This window comes from Zootoca vivipara, chromosome 10 (genome assembly GCF_963506605.1).
Source record: "Zootoca vivipara chromosome 10, rZooViv1.1, whole genome shotgun sequence".
In the NCBI taxonomy this organism is placed as follows: Eukaryota; Metazoa; Chordata; class Lepidosauria; order Squamata; family Lacertidae; genus Zootoca; species Zootoca vivipara.
The window spans coordinates 149,569-168,507 of record NC_083285.1 but is presented as its reverse complement, the minus strand read 5'-3'; the positions used below and the strand labels follow the sequence as shown (position 1 = coordinate 168,507).

The window sequence follows — 18,939 nt, the reverse complement described above, 5'->3', positions numbered from 1 at the left end:
TGTACTACAGTATAAAGAGTCAGAACGTGTTTCTTAAGCAGGAAAAAAAGTTAGCAGCTGGCTTACCTCCTTTCAAAGGGCTGGTTCTTAGGCTAGCTCAGGCATCCCCAAACTGCGGCCCTCCAGATGTTTTGGCCTACAACTCCCATGATCCCTAGCTAAGACGACCAGTGGTCAGGGATGATGGGAATTGTAGTCCAAAACATCTGGAGGGCCCAAGTTTGGGGATGCCTGGGCTAGCTGCTTGCCGCTTCTGTCTGCCTGGTTACTGCTACTGGTAACATATGTACTGTCAAAGCCATCTTGGCGAGGTTGTTACTCCACACACAAGCTCCCTTAGCTTCCAGCAGCCACATTGCACAGCTTATGTAAGAATCCTTTGACATGCTAAGTATGTTTACTTGGAAGAAAGTTTCATGAAATCCACTCTGGTTTATTCGGACTTAAATGTGTTTCACGCGGGATCATGTTTAGCCTTGTTTCTTTTCTGTCTTTACTTCTCTTTCACTCCTCTGTCTCCATTACTAGTCTTTAATGGCCAAACTTTCTAGCATGAAAATCAAAGTGGGCCAGATGCAGTATGAAAAGCAGCGGATGGAACAAAAATGCCAAATGTTAAAGGTGTGGTAGATTGGTTGGGCCTGGTTTTCAAATCATTTCTTTACCCACGGCGTTTTGTGACCCTGTGTTCCATTTTGTGTTTCTGCCTTGTTGTTGGAGTTTGTGTGTGGTCTTCAAAATGTATAACTGTTTTTCCTGCACATTTGCTTTTTTAAAACAGTTTTCATTTGGGTCTGTAATGAGGGCAGCGCGCAGGATAAATTTTAAAGCATAGCTTCAGTAACATGAATGTGTTGACTAGATCATTCATTGATGTTGGGCATGTCTACACTAAAGACTTAAAGAGATTTAGCACTTCTGTCTTCTCAGAGAACCCTTGGAATTGCAGTATTGTGAAAGGAGGCTGGGGATGGCCCAGGAGTTTTCGCTCCCCTGCTCCCAGGGTGCTTTGGGGAAGAAGTACTGGGTGAAAGTGGTATAAAACTAATATAGGACGGTATTGTAGATATGGATATGAATACACCCACCCAATAGCCATATGCAGACGCAGACATGTGGAGTTTCCTGTTCAGCACTTGGTGGGAAGGGGAATGATCCTAGCTCAGTGATAAAGTATATGCTTTGTACATAGAAGGCCCACAGTTCCATCTCTGGTGCCTCCAGGTAGGGCTGCAAAAGTCTTTGGCCCGAAACCCCAGAGAGTGGCTGCTAGCCAGTGTCAGCAGAACTGGTCTGACCCAATATAAGGCTGCTTCCTATGTTACAAGGGACCCAGGTGGCACTGTGGGCTAAACCACAGAGCCTAGGGCTTGCTGATCAGAAGGTCGGCGGTTTGAATCCCCGTGACGGGGTGAGCTCCTGTTGCTTGGACCCAGCTCCTGCCAACCTAGCAGTTCGAAAGCACATCAAAATGCAAGTAGATAAATAGGAACCGCTATAGCGGGAAGGTAAACGGTGTTTCCATGTGCTGCTCTGGTTTGCCAGAAGCGGCTTTGTCATGCTGGCCACATGACCTGGAAGCTATACGCCGGCTCCCTCAGCCAATAATGCGAGATGAGCGCCCAACCCCAGAGTCGGTCATGACTGGACCTACCGTGTTTCTCCTAAAATAAGACGTGCCTCTAAAATAAGCCATGGCACGATCTTTTAAAGCAAAAAAAAAAAAGACATCCCCCCAAAATAAGACGTGTTGGGGGGGGTACGTTCGCGGGACCCTCCTGGGCAGGAGGAAATGCTGTGAGGCCGTAGCAGGAGACCCGGGAACTCCCCTGCGGAAGAATCGGGCACGCGCGCAAAAAACAAGTAAGCGGCGGCTGATCCTTCTGGCCCCGATGCCGTCCTTCTGGCCCCGACGCCACAAAGGAGCCTCAAATGAAAGGGGGAGCGTGAGCGCTCCAACGCAGCCGTTGCTGGAGTTAGCCCCCAGGCGTCTCCAACCGAGAAGAAGCTCCGCAGAAAGCCCCCTCGGAGGTCAGAGAAAAGGCAGCTTCGTTGCTGAAGCCGCACACACCGCCGCTCTCCAGCTGATCGGCGGGGAAGCGCCCGCCCAGGCGATGTAGGGGCGGACTCCAAGCACAGCTTCCTGAGCGCTCACGGCTTCTCGAGCACTGGCGGGGTGGCCGCGCAGGCAGGGGACTCCCAGCAGCTCGGAGCTGCTGCTGAAGAGAGCGCACACGCCGCACAAAAACAGCACCCCACGTTTTTGTGTGGCGTGTGCGCTCTCTTCAGCAGCAGCTCCGAGCTGCTGGGAGTCCCCTGCCTGCGCGGCCACCCCGCCAGTGCTCGAGAAGCCGTGAGCGCTCGCGGCACCGTGCTCTTGCTCCACGGGTGCCTGTAAAAAAAAACGCTGCAAAAACAAAACAAATGGAAGAGAGGTGAAGGTAAGGGCTGGTGGAGGAAGGAGAGAGAGCTAAAAGGGGAGAGGGAATCGTCCAGTGACGTGGTCGACCAATGATCCGAATGCTTCAGGTGACGGGGCAAAGCCCCAGCCGCGCCGCACCGCACCGTGTGAAGCCCAGGGACCCGGCAGCGGGCGGCGCGCGAAGCTGCAGGACCCGGCAGGACCCGGCAGCAGCCTCAGCCGTGCCGCATGAAGCCCTGGGACCCAGCAGCAGGCTCACCGGGCGGCGCAAGAAAGCCCCGTACTTAATAATGCTGTACCATGCTTACCGGTAATAAAAAAAAAGACATCCCCCGAAAATAAGCCGTGATGTGTTTTTTTAGAGGAAAAATAAATATAAGACGTGTCTTATTTTAGGAGAAACACGGTAATGGTCAGGGGTCCCTTTACCTTTACCTTTCCTATGTTACAATTGCCAGTTGTGGGTGGATAAAACTATGTATGGCCTGAGCAATACATAGGGTTTGTTCTTACAAGAAATCTCCATATCTTTCCATAGTACATGGCAGTTTCATATGTATTCTCCCCTCTTCCATCTACCCAAAATATCATACATACATTATTTCACTGCACTGTTAAATTTGATTTTATTGTATGAGCATGCCTTGAGTTGTTTTTGGTTCACCGCGTTAAGGCTGAAATCCAGTGCACACTTACCTGGGAGTAAGTGGCTCTCATTTCAGAGGTACGCATCCTTAGGGATGCTTAATGCAACACTTGGCGAAAGGGACTCATGCATGTCTGAAAGGTGAATAAAATCCTTTTAGTGTCACTTTTCAAATTCAAATGAAGACATTATTAAACATTTAAATTGGAGATGGGATTGCTGTGACGGAGGCAGGCTGCCCCTGCATTTTGCGATGCAGGGAGAATTTGCTGTAAAGACTGTAAAAGGTTTTGATGAGGGCCTTCTCAGTAGTGGCGCCCGCCCTGTGGAACGCCCTCCCATCAGATGTCAAGGAAATAAACAACTATCTTACTTTTAGAAGACAGCTGAAGGCAGCCCTGTTTAGGGAAGTTTTAAATGTTTGACGTTTTATCACTTTATTATTATTAATAATATTCTGTTGGAAGCCACCCAGAGTGGCTGGGGAAATCCAGCCAGATGAAAGGGGTATAAATTATTATTATTATTATTAATTAGATTTCTAAAATAAATTTTAATCTGAAGACCATCTCTAACTTAAATGATAAACTTCAGTTTAGTCCCGCCTTTTAAAACACAAAGCTGGTTTTTAAACAGATGTGTTGATTTTCTCTTCGTGCAGGAAGAACTGGCATCATTAAAAGATAAATTAGACCAGAAGGAAGCTGAGATAAAACAGTTGCAAGAGAGACTGGCTCACCAGGTGAAAGCAGATGGGGTGGACATAAATGACAGAGGTAAGGCAACTGGCATTGAGGCTCCCTAAAGCCATGCTGTATCTCCTGTGGTCTGTGGTTTATGACTTGTCTGTTCTAGAAAAAGGCTCAGTTAAACCTACAGACATAGGCTGGTGTATTAGGGTCGCCATATTTTAAAAAAGTGAAAATCCAGACACAAAAGTTGTTGATTGAGCTTTTTTTTAGATGTTGGCAAAAAACCATACATTTTGCCGATTTTTTAAAAATTACCCTTGGACGTATGGCAACCTTAGATGTATGCATGTTGCTTGAGACCATGTTCTGCTGTTTTAATTGCAGGAAGAATTCGAATTGTAGTGTTGGAAGGGACCACAAGGGTCATCTAGTCCAACCCCCTGCAATGCAGGAATCTTTTGCTCAACGTGGGGCTCAAACCCACAACCCTGAGATTAAGAGTCTCATGCTCTACCAATTGATCTATCCCAGAAGCTACCACTTTTCAAATCTCAACCCATATGTGTTTTAAAAGACACCCTTCATAGAAAAAGTAATAAACAGACTGGGACATACCATCTTCATTTGCACATGGCATCTCCCTGGCACCTGATTTTTTCCCCCATGGATAGGTCAGGTTCTCGGGGGAAAACTAGTCTCCAATAAACATGGTAAACAATAGGTGGCCTGGTTATTGCTTTCTGTTTGTAGTAAAGGGGAGAGGTTATCACAAGACTCAAACTAGGTTAAAATTTATCTCTGGAAAGTAATGAGTGAACAAGCCTGGAGAATGTTGACTTCTGCATGGCTAAGATAGTAGCATATTTGAGATTTCAGTTGGCTGAATGCTGGGAGGACAATGTATAACTTCTTCTCTTTGTAGGGTGACGCTGCTATACTGTTGCTTAGCAACATAACGAAGCAACGATTAACATATATTTAAATTCATTTCTCCATGGTCTGCATTATATTTCCACATAGGACTGCTTTATTTGTCATGAGTTTAAATGTTTAAATGATCATGGATCTGCAAAATTACTCTAGGAAATTACTATCTTCTGGGGTTTATTACTAGGAATAAAAGATATGTTCACATGTACAGATTGGGATGAATTCATTGATAGAGTAAAATACAATCAAGAGAGAAAATAGAGCTTATTTATTTATTTTAAATACTGATGACTCTCCTATAATCATTGCTCTCAAAGTGAGTTAAAGCAAAATAAAATACAGAACAACATATATCATAGATAGAACACCAGAGTTTTAAGAGCGAGCAGATAAAAGTTAACATTCCTAAAAATGCTCACTGAAATAAAAACGCCTTAAAGGGACACTGAAATCCATACAGCTTTGCCATTTGAGGATAAATTATTATGTAAACAAATCCCAAGTTGAGCAGTTTTGAGAGATCCTGGGTATTATTGTGTGTCAGTGATAGATTCTAAAACAATATATTTCAAAAATTAATTAACGGTGAGGCTAAGGCAGCATGGATCTCGTAAGTACGAGGATGATAAGCGTTCTAAAGGAAAAATGATTTGCAAATAAAACAAACAAACAAAAAAACAAATAAAATGTTACCATAGTAATTATTATAAATAGTTGTATCTTGGCAAGTTCAAAATAGGGGTGGGGATGTATGTAAAAATGCGCTGAATTCTTCCATCTGTGAAGAAATTTGTGCAATAAGATACAAAATCTAGAGTCACTTTTATGAAAATTGTAAGGTGATGCAGCTCAAACACTAATTTATTATATGAATCATGAATAAGAACTGTACTGTGTATGACTTTATGTTCATTACTGTTGAAATTGCTTTAATGCTTATAAACTCCATCTAACTTCAAATTCAATGGGTTTTCCTGCACAGATGAAAATTGTAAAAAGAAGCTCAAAGACAAAAGTAAGGTTTTTGGTGTCTTTCCACAAGAACTTACATTTGACACACTTTTCCAGTACAGCTTTCTGCATGTGTCATATAAAACAAATTTAACAAAATGCTGTTAGACTGCTTCATCTTCCATCCTCATTTTCAATGGAAATAAAAATGGAAAGAGTAAAATGAAATCTTGCATTTTAAATATTGCATTTTTCTATTTCAAATTAGAAAGCATTTCGGACTACAGATTATATGATCCATTGATTTCTTGCCTAGGAAATAAACAAAATATTTAATAAACATACTTCTATTTTAATCTAATTGCCAGGATTAATCTCAGCATAGGCTATATCTATATACAGTATTCTATTCTCACAAGAACAATCTATTTTATTTCTGGTTTATTTTATAGCTTTCTATTTTTGGTACCCCCTAAGAGCAAAAACCTAGCTCGAAAGCACATCAAAGTGCAAGTAGATAAATAGGGACCGCTCCGGCGGGAAGGTAAACGGCATTTCTGTGCACTGCTCTGGTTTGCCAGAAGCAGCTTTGTCATGCTGGCCACATGACCCGGAAGCTGTCTGCGGACAAATGCCGTCTCCCTCGGCCTATAGAGCGAGATGAGTGCCGCAACCCCAGAGTCGGACACGACTGGACCTGATGGTCAGGGGCCCCTTTACCCTTTACCTTTTTAAGAGGAAAAACAGTTGGGCCACAAGGCCACTCAGAATTAAGGATGCTGTCAAGAGATGTTGGTTTAAGCAGGCTAACTTTGTGGTTTAGTTTCACACCTAATGCAGAACCATGATTTGGCATTGCATGAATGAGCCCTGTGCTTGCGTGTTCCAGTGCTTTCTCTCACTACTGATTTTCGTGAAAAAACATCCAAACAGGGCAAAATATTCTTTGTGCAAACCATAGTTTGAATGTCATTCGTGCACAAACTATAGCTTTTCTACTTTGCAGGTAACTACAACCTATGATTTGCTACTAAATTGGCAATAAGGAACTACACTGGAGCACATAGAATAGAATAATAGAATTGTAGAGTTGGAAGGTGCACTAAGGGTCATCTAGTCCAACCCCCTGCAATGCAGGAAACTCAGCTGAAGCATCCATGCCAGGTGGCCATCCAACCTCATCTTAAAAACCTCCAAGGAAGGAGAGTCCCCAACATCCTGAGGGGGACTGTTCCACTGTCAAACAGCTCTTACACATGAGATGTGGGAGGGAGAAGGGAGCACAGAATTTGTTCATGTAATACCAGACCATGGTTTGGTGTTGTACCTGAGCCAAGTTGCAGTTGGATTGTGACCATGGGATACAATGATATTCAGCTTTGCTCCACTGATACTTGAGCGTTTTTGGAGAGAACATAGGAAATTCTGAATGAATTGCAACTGACATAAGGGAAATAAGTTTTAACCCAGCTGATATTTAGTAGGAAATTAAAAACATTTTAAGGTTTTAATCGGGGAATGCTATGTAATACATTTTTCTAATTTATAACTCTGAATGGTATGAATGTTCATTGTGAATGAGGATAAAGGATGAAGCAGAGTTTATAATGAACTCAAGTTTTAACCTCTTTTTCTATTTGTGCTGCAACTACACATTTTAGCATGACTTTTCATCACAGCAGATATATATATACCATCCCATCATAATTCTCTCATGTTTGCAACCATTCTTAGTTATGGCTAAGCATCACTATGCCATCAGTTTCTTTTACCATTACCATCAATGGCCTAATTCCATTGCTCTTGTTGATGCTGGCACAATGAAGTATTGTTGCATTTCATATGATTGTTGTCATCTCTAAGAACTTGCTTATAACATTTAATAATTTGAGAGATCTAGGGCAAGTGTTGCATTGCATTTTTATAGAATTTTAGCATTGTGGTGCGTAAGAATAAGAAAGTATTTTGTCAGAACAGCCATGGTCATATCGGGTGGCAGGCTGAGATGCTTGAATATGGAGGGGGAAATGATTTGCTTTGCAAGGTTATGTTGCAAAGATTGCGGAAACAATGTTTGTGCACTTTAGACACTCTTAAAACAACTTAGGTGTGTGAGACTGATCTTTGTGAAAAGTTGTGAAGGTAAGTCACTTATCTCTTGCTCCGTAAGAACTGTGTTTTATTTGCTTTCTTCTTTTTGAAATGTTTAGATTGTTCTAAAACGAAAAGGAAGTGATTGCTTCTGATACATTATAAACTTTAGAGTTTGCTTTTTAAAAATTGTTCTTTTTAACTTTCTGCTTGCACTTCAATTGACTTTTGGTCGTTTCTGTGTTTTAGATGTTGAGGTGCAGAAAATGAAAAAAGCTGTAGAATCTCTAATGGCAGCAAATGAAGAAAAGGTACTGGAACGGTTTTCAGATTCACATTTGTTTATGCAGTTGAACTTGAGCCTTTTGCAGAGAATCAGTAAGATGGGAGCACAAATTATTGCCCTTATTAAGTGGTAAGAATCAATATCAATTCCCCAAAATGAAAATGGCAAAGTTTAAGAGTGTAATACAACAAGTGGGACTTTGCAAGAGATTCTGAAGTATTCTTTGACTAACACCTTGGATTTCTTAACTCACAATTATTCATTGTTTGCCACCACCATTTTGTAAAACTTTTTTTTGAAATTGTGGTGTTATTCAGTGCTCCCTAGAAGTGCAGGGAAGCAAGCGACCCATCGTAATTACAACAAATAAGAAAATAAGAACCTCTCTTTCTCCAGGATCGGAAGATTGAGGAGCTTCGACAGTCTCTTAATCGATATAAGAAAGTGCAGGACATGGTGATACTGGCTCAGGTCAAAAAAGGTACCTCAAGAGCTTTAACATGGGTCATTTTACAATGTTTTACCATAGGTTTATTCTCCTGATTAACACCATTCTGTTTTCAATTAAATGGCCAAGTAACCTCTCAAGTTTAGGTTTGTTTACATGCAGAAGACGTAAATCATTCCTAAAAAGAACCAGTAGATCTGGATACTCTAGGATTCTTCAGTTGCCTGTTTGCATCTCAGGATAGTCATTTATTTGGGGCTGATGTTTTAATCTGAAAACACTAATGGCACATTTCATTGAAAATTAATTGGTCTTAAGTTCTGTTAATTGTAATGGAAAGACTAAGAGCAGTGCTTAATTACCTCTCCCATTTAAATACAATGACACTTTAAAATGATTAACTTTCGTGTAAAGTGTTCTGTGGGTCTGGATGCCCTTCCCAGTCAAAGCCACTTGTATTCAAAGCAATCACCTATCGTTTATTACAATTGGAGCAATTCACAACCTTCAGTTTTGTAATCTATATGACAAATGCTGAATGGCAGAGTGGAGTTTAAAGGTGAAGGTAAAGGGACCCCTGACCGTCAGGTCCAGTCGAGGACGACTCTGGGGTTGCGGCACTCATCTCGCTCTATAGGCCAAGGGAGCCGGCGTTAGTCCACAGACAGCTTCCGGGTCATGTGGCCAGCATGACAAAGCTGCTTCTGGCGAACCAGAGTAGCACACGGAAACGCCGTTTACCTTCCCGCTGGAGCAGTACCTATTTATCTACTTGCACTTTAACGTACTTTCAAACTGCTAGGTGGGCAGGAGCTGGGACTGAGCAATGGGAGCTCACCCCGTTGCGTGGATTTGAACCGCCGACCTTCTGATCGGCAAGCCCTAGGCTCTGTTGTTTAGACCACAGCGCCACCCGCTGTTTACAAACTCTTAATTTGGAAGTGAAGCAGCAGGATGAGATACAATTGGTTTTTGTGGGATTGAATAAGTTAGTTGAATGTATTTTTTCTTATTCAAGTGCTTCTTCGGTAATTGATTGCCATTCTCCAAATTCCAATTAATTATTACCCTCGTCCATTTTCTGCAATGGGGATAGCTCAACTAGAGAATGATGATGAGACCAAAACCCTCAGGGTGTCAGACAGATGATTCAGCAGAAATGTTCAGAGAAGGTTTTGAATTTGTGCTTTGACAAATGAACCCTCAACTTTTTAGGGAATCTTGTTAGATAAAAGCAACGTGCGATATTACCAAAATGCAAAAATGAACATACACTTTTCAAATGTAAAATGTAAAACTTTGCATGATGAAACCATGGCCGTTCCCCAAAGAATAATCACTTTCACTGTTTGCAGGCATTTTGTAGGGGATCATTAAGGCTGAACTGTAGATAAATTTATCCTTTGAGGTCTGAAATGGTTTGCAGCATTCCTTACAGCGTTTTTCTGTGTGCTGCTTGCTTCATCTCATCCTCGTCTCTGTGGTAGAATAGCAATCTCCTGCCTTTATTTCTTCCCTTGTCATACATGTTTCTTTCCCTAGCTCTTTCTGTTTAATATGAAATTAACTTGGTTGTGCTTTACAGTGGAAGCTTCTAGCAATCCCTTCCCTTAGGCTTCTACACTAGGGTCCATTATCACTTGCATGTAGTCTGTCTGGTACACTCTTGGAAATGCCAAATACATTCACATATCAGGTCTTCCAAGCTGAAATAATGTCATCTACATCTAAACAGGGAGACTGTTGGTGATTTCTTCCCTTGAGCTAGTCTACCCAAGTGCATGACCATTTCCCCAATTGCCTCTATTTTTTATCACACACAGGCTGCACTCCTGTACCCGCTCACCTGGATGTTGAGCTCCATTCAACTCATGTTGAAATTAGTTTTGAGTAGATATGGTTGGAATTGCCTGTTATGATCACAGCCTTTGTGTGTCAGCAGCTGCACAATTGCATTGTGTGTGCGGGTGCCCGAAGGAAGAAATCAATATACCAAGCATCCCTTGGAAATGGATTTAGCTTTTAAGCACTGATGCAGTTCAGCAGTTGTTTTAGTTGTTTTAGTTACAAAACCATAATTCCAAGACTAGAATGTCACTCTGAGTATTGCTAATTCTGTTTTCAGAGTGAGAATATTCATATATAATTTCTCTTCTGTGTTGTTAGGAAAGGATGATGAAGGTGAGGAGTCTGCAAACTCAGGATCACTTTCAATGACTTTGTTAGATGAACAGATTCTAAACGAATATGAGAAAAGTCCATCCCCTACACCAGGGGAAGGCTCTCCAAACCACGAAGAGTTTGGAACACAAAGTCCTGAAAAGGTATTTCTTTAATATTTCTCTCCCTGCTTCTACATTTGCTTTCTTGTAAACTTAATTGGCATCCCAGCTGTTGTTAGAAATTAAACCTTGTAAAATACTTAAATGTAAGGCTTAAATGTTAGTATAGTTTTCCTTGTTATATAGATATGTTTTCTTTCTGGGTCTTGTGATTTTGAGGTGAAATAGCTACATGATGATTTGTGGATTAAATTATTTTTATTGCTACATTTTGTGACAGTGTAGATCTAGCATTAACCATTGTCAGCAACAAAGAGTAAACTGTGAATCAAATGTTCAGATTTCCCATCCCCTGCCATCTCCATTAACCACAAAGAGGAAACTTGGGAAGGAACTAGAGTGTGAGTTGGGATGGGGAAAGAGAGCACATGATTCCACAGCCCTTTCCTGGTTTAGTAAACCATGATTTATATTATGAAAGTGTCGCATGACTTAAGGCTGCAATCCTCTGTGCACTTGACTAGGAGTAAGGTCCTTTGAACACAGTAGTGCAAAAATTGCATAGGATTGAATTTCATGAACCAATTTAGAGGAGGACTGCAATATGAAGTTGATGAATAATATTGATTAAAAAGGTCCCTGATTTATCACAAGGCAGATATTTTTAAAGTGGTTGGTTAATTTTTAATACAAGTAGTTATTAAAAGGGAAGTATCTGGGGCTATCAGTCATTCCTCCATCGTAGAAAAGGATGCATCTTCTAAGACAGAGGCTGCTGCAACATATGCATTCATCACCTAAAAACAAATAAAGTGTATCAGTGGATTTTTAAAATTTATGTGCCAATTGATTTTTTAAGAGGCTGCCTGCCTTGCCTTAGCTACAGTAGTATCTTGGTTTGCAACCACTTTGGATTACAACCATTTTGGATTACAACCACATCAAACCAGGAAGTGTGTGTCCCTTTTTTTGGATTACAACCCATTTTTTTCGGATGCCTCATTGACAAAAAGGCGCCTTGGGTTACAACCTGTTTTGGTTTACAACTGGACCTCCGGAACGGATTATGGTTGTAAACCAAGGTACCACTGTATATTTGTTGTTGCTCATAAATAAAAGTTCATGTATCACTTGTTAGGTCTAGAAGCCCCACCCCACCGCCACAGCTCACATAAAAAAACAAAAGAGAAGGGACTTCCGACTTCTGTTTCTTAAATAGTAGCATTCTATGTTGCATGGCAAGCTCTCTTTAAAAGGTCTCCCCCTCCTCCAAAGTAGTTTGTAGCATAAATTGTGGAGATTTCTTTAAATGGAGGATTTAAAATCTTACCTTTTTGCTTTGTCTAATATGACATAGCAAACGTTACAATAGAGTTAAGGAGGATTTGATCCTACCAAGTTTAAAGCATTTGCCTTGTAGACCGATGGGTGTTACGTTAGAATTATGTGCGAAGTGAAAGGGGGAGTATGTTACCAGAAGGCCCTTTTAAATATTTGGTAGTTAAGATGAGTGCGTTCTGGATGGTGCAAAAGTGTTGCATGCCTTGTTAGTATTCTGCTTCGTGCAATAGGTAACATTTCATGTTGGAGGTCTTGTTCAGTTGTATTTTCCAAAGGATCTACGACTGCATAGATACATTGGATATGAGGATCTATGACTATCAAGTGTAGGCTGTATGATCAACCTGAATGATAAAATGTGAAGGCTTCAAGCTGTTGAGCCTTGAGTGTATTGTGTGCCTGTTGTCAGTTAATTAATGTGTATCTCTGCTGCCTTCTCACGGGAGTGCTCATGTGCTTTCCCCCCCTTGTAGAATTCACCACAGATCCATACGAGTGTCTTGCAAGTTCCCATTCCTTCTTTTTCACCAGCATCCAGATGTTCAACAGAATCTACCCATAAAGTTATTGCAAGTGATGCCAGGTATGGATACTTTACCAGAAAAATAAAGAAAGAAAGCCATTTGTGGTGATAAAAATGTGCATAATGTCTGTTTGATAAAGCAGATTAAGGTCTACAGGCTTCAGCAACAGTGTGGTGGCGGCGGCAAGTTTTCCAGAAATGCAAGGTTGTCAAGACAATTAAATGGCAAAATAGAGTAAATTACAAACACATCTGACATGGGGCTTTTGGTTCCAAGTGTTCTGCATATACATGAAAATCACATACACCCAAACCCTTGGAGCTGTTCTGCAGCTAGCAGGTGAGGGGGAGGGAGAGAATCCCCAGCACTCCCAGAGCCTGGGCTCTGCACCAGCAAGCAAGGTAAAGGTAAAGGGACCCCTGACCATTAGGTCCAGTTGTGACCGACTCTGGGGTTGCGGCACTCATCTCGCTTTACTGGCCGAGGGAGCCGGCGTACAGCTTCCAGGTCATGTGGCAAGCATGACAAAGCCGCTTCAGGCAAATCAGAGCAGCGCACAGAAACGCCGTTTACCTTCCCACTGTAGCGGTACCTATTTATCTACTTGCACTTAGACGTGCTTTCGAACTGCTAGGTTGGCAGGAGCTGGGACCGAGCAACGGGAGCTCACCCTGTCACGGAGATTCGAACCACCCACCTTCTGATTGACAAGCCCTAGGCTCTGTGGTTTAACCCACAGCACCAGCAAGAGAGAGAGCTTAAAAGCTTTTTTGTGCCCAGTAACCCAAGCAGACCCTTATTAGAGGGCATATTTTTATTAGATGCCTTAAATCCACCATGTTCTAACTTGTTGCTTTTACAGTGAAAAACACACCCCGATGGCGTCTATGGAAACACAGCTAGGCGATACAAAATTGTAAGTATTTTGTATTTGTGATATTGCACAGGGATATTTTAAAAGTTGAGAACAATTTAATATGATACCTTGTTTATATTGTTTCTTGCTTCCTTCCCTTGTTCTTGATGCTTGCTGTTTTAATCTAGTTCAGTTTTCCATTTCTATTGCAGTATGAAGCGCCTTCAGACAAGCTATATAGCACCAGGAATTTACAGAATTTTGTAATATATTCCTAAAGTATATGTGGTTGCCTTTTGCACTAAGACAAAGGAGAGATTGGCTGGCATAGTGGACTGCTAGTATGCCCAAATTCTTAATCATGATCACCCATGCGTAATTTAATGACTTAGTTAAATGCTTTGCTGCAGTGGGGTGTTCTTTTTTATAACAGAATTTCTAACACAAAAGTTCTGCACTGCTTACTTCAGTATAATATTCTTACTAGACTCTCTTAGTAAAGAACAGGAGCAGAAATGGACAGTATGAGAAGAATATTGTACTGAACAATGTGTGCTTTTTGGCAGTTTGTGGTTAGTAAGTGTAACTTCAGTGGCATTTGGTGGACTTTTATTTCCTTCAGAATGCATTTGAAAGAGGCTGAAAACATAATAACTTGCTCCGGAGGGAAGTCTTAAAGGTAAAGGGACCCCTGACAACTCTGGGGTTGCAGCGCTCATCTCGCATTATTGGCCGAGGGAGCCGGCGTACAGCTTCCAGGTCATGTGTCCAACATGACTGAGCCGCTTCTGGCGAACCAGAGCAGCACATGGAAACGCCGTTTACCTTCCCGCTGTAGCGATACCCATTTATCTACTTGCACTTGACATGCTTTCGAACTCCTAGGTTGGCAGGAGCTGGGACCGAGCAATGGGAGCTCACCCTGTCGCGGGGATTTGAACCGCCGACCTTCTGATCGGCAAGCCCTAGGCTCTGTGGTTTAACCCACAGCGCCACCCACGTCCCTAATAAGGGACTGTTAAGGGAAGTCTTAATGGTTACTAAATACAGCATTAGGGAGATACGAAAGAGAGGGCAAGTTTAGATGTTACCTGCAGGGCCCTTCCCATGGAGGTGCATGTGGCCTGCTTGCTGGGCCTGCACATTCAAGGGGGAATGGAGTGTCTACATTGTGGCCTGTGTAATTAGGCCTGAATTCTACCATCAATTTCTCAGATATGGAAATCAGCTGTGGGATTGGGTCTGCTTGTTCCCACACAAACAAGCACATTCATTCACCCCCTCTTTAACTACCATTTGAACCAGCCCTGGGTAATATAACATCCCATTAGCTGAAAGCAAACCATGGTGAAAGGAGATTTTACTACAGCTGGCCTATACATTTGGAGACCTGGTTATCACAAATCATGTTTGTATTGAGCTGGTGCTTTTGCAAAAAAAGTTATAATGGCCCACATCAGCATTAATCAAATTCTGCTGCTACATAATTAAGAGTGCACAATTCCTCAGAATAAAGTTGCACTATGTTCAGCAGGATTTGCTCCTAAGTAAGTGTGTGTAGGGTTGTAGGTCTCAGTTACTTGGAAAGTGGACAAATGTCATAGCAGTGGGGAGAAAAGAAGCTGAAAAAAGCAATTGCATTAGCTAAGTATACAATTTTCTGGGTTTCAAGCATGTGTATTTTACTTAGTTGCAATTCTGAATACATTTCTTCTTCAGCCTCTGTAATCAGTGAAATAGTGGTTTACTTTTTGAATGACACTATGGCTTCTAAAGTACATGGAATGCAGAACAGAAAAGCATGCTCATTGACCGCATGTCTGAAACATTGAGGAGCTACTGTTTTGGATGCATTTGTACCCTCAGTCTGAAAAATGGCATGCAATTTGATGTTTTGGGTGTGTAAAGTATCAGCATGTAGCTTGAAAAATGGGAAATTTGTGTTAAATGCTGTGTGTTTGTACACATCACTGCAAGTTAGTGGTGGGAAAGAAATTTGGTTCAGTGTGCATTTTAATGTACACCTACCTAATTCACCCCACAGTCAGCAACAATACGAATACCTCGGTTTAAGTATGCTTCGGTTTGAGTACTTTCAGTTTAAGTACTCTACGGACCCGTCTGGAACGGATTAATCCACTTTCCATTACTTCCAATGGGAAAGTTCGCTTCAGGTTAAGTACGCTTCAGTTTAAGTACAGACTTCCAGAACCAATTGTGTACTTAAACTGAGGTACCACTGTATGTGAATCAAAGCCCAGCAATCCTTTGGAATTCGCACTTCCCTGAATTTTGAAATGCAGTTCTCAAACTAAAAATGTTTCTTGGAGGAGAGAGGGGTGCAGCGTGCATCTTCAATAAATAATATCTGGGAGTAGAAAACCACATGTTTTCCTTGTCATGTATCGTTCAGACCTTAATATCCTCATTTTTGCAGATGGATGGTAAGAAAGATAATAGGTCTGTAGCTATCTACTCAGTTTGTGCAAAAAAATAAGATTTGAACCATGGTGTTTCTTGGTCTAGAAGTCAGTTTCTGCTGTAATCTTCTGGTAGTGCTCAATGAAATGGTATTAGAGTCATACCTTGGATCTCGAACATTCTGGAACTTTGATGTTTTGGCTCCCAAACGCCGCAAACCCGGAAGTGAGTGTTTCGGTTTTTGAACGTTCTTTTGGAACCCAAACGTCCGACGGCTCTTCCGTGGCTTCTGATTGGCTGCAGGAGCTTCCTGTGGCCAATCAGAAGCCGTGATTTGGTTTTTGAACTTTTGGTTGTCAAACAGAGTTCCAGAACATATTCCATTCAACTTCCAAGGTACGACTGTACAACCATTCAGATTAATATAGTGTGTCACTATAGTTGAGAGGGAGACAAAATTTGCTTTAACTTGCCATTTCTTCCCCCTTTCCTCTGTTTAAATAAAGTTGCATCTTGCTTTAACCTGCATTGTTATTAAAAAATTGTGTTCAGCATGCAAGATCAGTTACTTATTTTTCTTTTCTTCTTTTCCTGTGATTCTAGAACTTCAGTGCTGCAAAAATCCAGCAGTCTTGGAAACTTGAAGAAAGAAGTCTCTGATGTGTGTAGGCCTATGGCATTGTTTAAATTGACTGTTATTTGTTTCTTAAAAATGCTGACCCAACTTGTAGGTTGTATTCAGCATAGCACTAAGCAAAATGTTCCATCAGTTCAAGAGTTTCTTTTTGTGCCTCCCCCTTTTCCTCCCCACATCCTCCCCCTAAATCTGTTCTGAGCCCCCCCCCCCCCCTGAGGTGGGGCACACAGGAAGGAGAAAGGGAAAACCTAATTGCACTAGTGCTAATCCTTGGACTAGCACAACTATTGAGTTGAATATCACCTGTCTTTCCCCTCTCTTTCAGTTCTTTCCTCTGAGGTGTAGCTCACACCTGATGATTGCAGTATATCAACTGATGACTTGCATATGTGAAACAGGCTCATTTTGTCTGATCTCAAATCATGGGGAAAGAAACTGGGCTATAGGTTCCTTTGGATGTATATATCCATTTGTTCAATAAATCCTTATGACTTAGACTCTGTTCAAAGGCTCTCTCAAAGAAAATATTATCTTACCCTTTTCCAATAATTGCAGTTCAGTTTTGTTCAAATGAGGAGTTTCTGAAACCTCTAAAATGCTTTTATAGGCTGCCCTGTATGTAGCCAAATTAATACACTCTGGTAAATGTTGTAAGTTGTCTATTATTATTATTATTATTATTATTATTATTATTATTATTATTATTTATTATTTATACCCCGCCCATCTGGCTGGGTTTCCCCCCCCACTCTGGGCGGCTTCCAACAAATACCAAAACACATTAAAATATCACAGATTAAAAACTTCCCTAAACAGGGCTGCCTTTAGGTGTTTTCTAAATGTCAGGTAGTTGTTTATCTCATTGACCTCCGATGGGAGGGCGTTCCACAGGGCGGGTGCCACTACCGAGAAGGCCCTCTGCCTGGTTCCCTGTAGCTTTGCTTTTCGCAGTGAGGGAACCGCCAGAAGGCCCTCGGAGCTGGATCTCAGTGTCCGGGCTAAACGATGGGGGTGGAGACGCTCCTTCGGGTATACAGGACTGAGGCCGTTTAGGGCTTTAAAGGTCAGCACCAACACTTTGAATTGTGCTCGGAAACGTACTGGGAGCCAATGTAGGTCTCTTAGGACCGGTGTTATGTGGTCTCGGTGGCCACTCCCAGTCACCAGTCTAGCTGCCGCATTCTGGATTAATTGCAGTTTCTGGGTCACCTTCAAAAGTAGCCCCACGTAGAGCGCATTGCAGTAGTCCAAGCGGGAGATAACTAGAGCATGCACCACTCTGGCTAGACAGTCTGCAGGCAGGTAGGGTTTCAGCCTGTGTACCAGATGGAGCTGATAGACAGTTGCCCTGGACACAGAATTAACCTGTGCCTCCATGGACAGCTGTAAGTCCAAAATGACCCCCAGGCTGCGCACCTGGTCCTTCAGGGGCACAGTGACCCCATTCAGGACCAGGGAGTCCCCCACACCCGCCCGCCCCCTGTCCCCCCAAAACAGTACTTCTGTCTTGTCAGGATTCAACCTCAATTTGTTAGCCGCCATCCATCCTCCAACCGTCTCCAGGCACTCACACAGGACCTTCACCGCCTTCACTGGTTCTGATTTAAAAGAGAGATAGAGTCTAACAAATTTTAGTTGAAATTAATTGGATCTATTGAATCAAAGTTTATTTAAAGTGTTTAATGCTTCAAACTTTTCCCTAACAGGACAAAGAGTCTGTGCAGAAGCAGGAAGAGGTAAATGTTTCTCTGTGCTGTGTGTTAAAGAAGAAATTGCAGGTGCAATCCAGAGAAAGTTGCACTCGCCTAAGTTGCGATGAAGCAGATGGAATTAGATGCTCTTTAGATTATATCCTTGCTCATTTTCTTGGCTTGTTCATCAATATTAAGCCAGAGTTTCCCAGTTCTGGTGCAATGGTCAATTTTGTCCTAATGTGAACCAGGATCTTCACACCAAAAGTGTTGTTCTTTCACATATGAAGCCTTAGATGATACAAACAGGAATCAACTCCAAATTACTGTAGCATCCTGGTAACACCTCCTCCCCTTTACCACAGTACTAGCATGCTGGTAAAAAGCACATACTGAACCACCAGAGTATACAAGGCTGTCTTTCTTTCAGTTGTGTATTTGTGCCTTCTGAACATACAGAGAACGAGGATGGGGGAGTGGAGATCTTAAGCCTAGTAGACATATCTTTTACACCGGTTTACTAATTTTTTTAAAAGCAGGGACGGCTAACCTGCGGCCCTCAGATATTGCTAAATTGACCATTTTAGCTGGGGCTGATGGAAGTTGGGATCCAACAACGCCTGCAGGTTAGCAACCCCTCTTCTAAAGCCTTACATTTTTATGAATCAATTTGCCTATTATTCAAAATAGTTTTTAACAGAAGAGCAGGGTGGCGCTGTGG

General features: G+C 42.0%; 1 protein-coding gene across 13 annotated transcripts in view; it reads left to right on the top strand.

Annotated features, from left to right (window-relative positions):
- The window catches only part of PPFIBP1 (PPFIA binding protein 1), a 149,493-nt gene that overhangs the window by 101,905 nt on the left and 28,649 nt on the right, over positions 1-18,939 (top strand). For 8 of the 13 annotated variants that reach the window (XR_009558245.1, XM_060279453.1, XM_060279459.1 and 5 more), the window contains 10 exons: positions 3,730-3,844; positions 5,673-5,705; positions 7,982-8,043; positions 8,415-8,499; positions 10,633-10,790; positions 12,563-12,672; positions 13,476-13,529; positions 13,682-13,732; positions 16,494-16,551; positions 18,234-18,263. Coding sequence is in view for 12 of the 13 variants with exons in the window: in XM_060279453.1 (XP_060135436.1) it covers positions 3,730-3,844; positions 5,673-5,705; positions 7,982-8,043; positions 8,415-8,499; positions 10,633-10,790; positions 12,563-12,672; positions 13,476-13,529; positions 13,682-13,732; positions 16,494-16,551; positions 18,234-18,263 (756 nt within the window). In the remaining variant the exon portion in view is untranslated. The remainder of the gene's footprint in view (positions 1-3,729; positions 3,845-5,672; positions 5,706-7,981; positions 8,044-8,414; positions 8,500-10,632; positions 10,791-12,562; positions 12,673-13,475; positions 13,530-13,681; positions 13,733-16,493; positions 16,552-18,233; positions 18,264-18,939) is intronic. The other 5 variants (XM_060279452.1, XM_060279460.1, XM_060279456.1 and 2 more) reach the window with 3 other exon arrangements.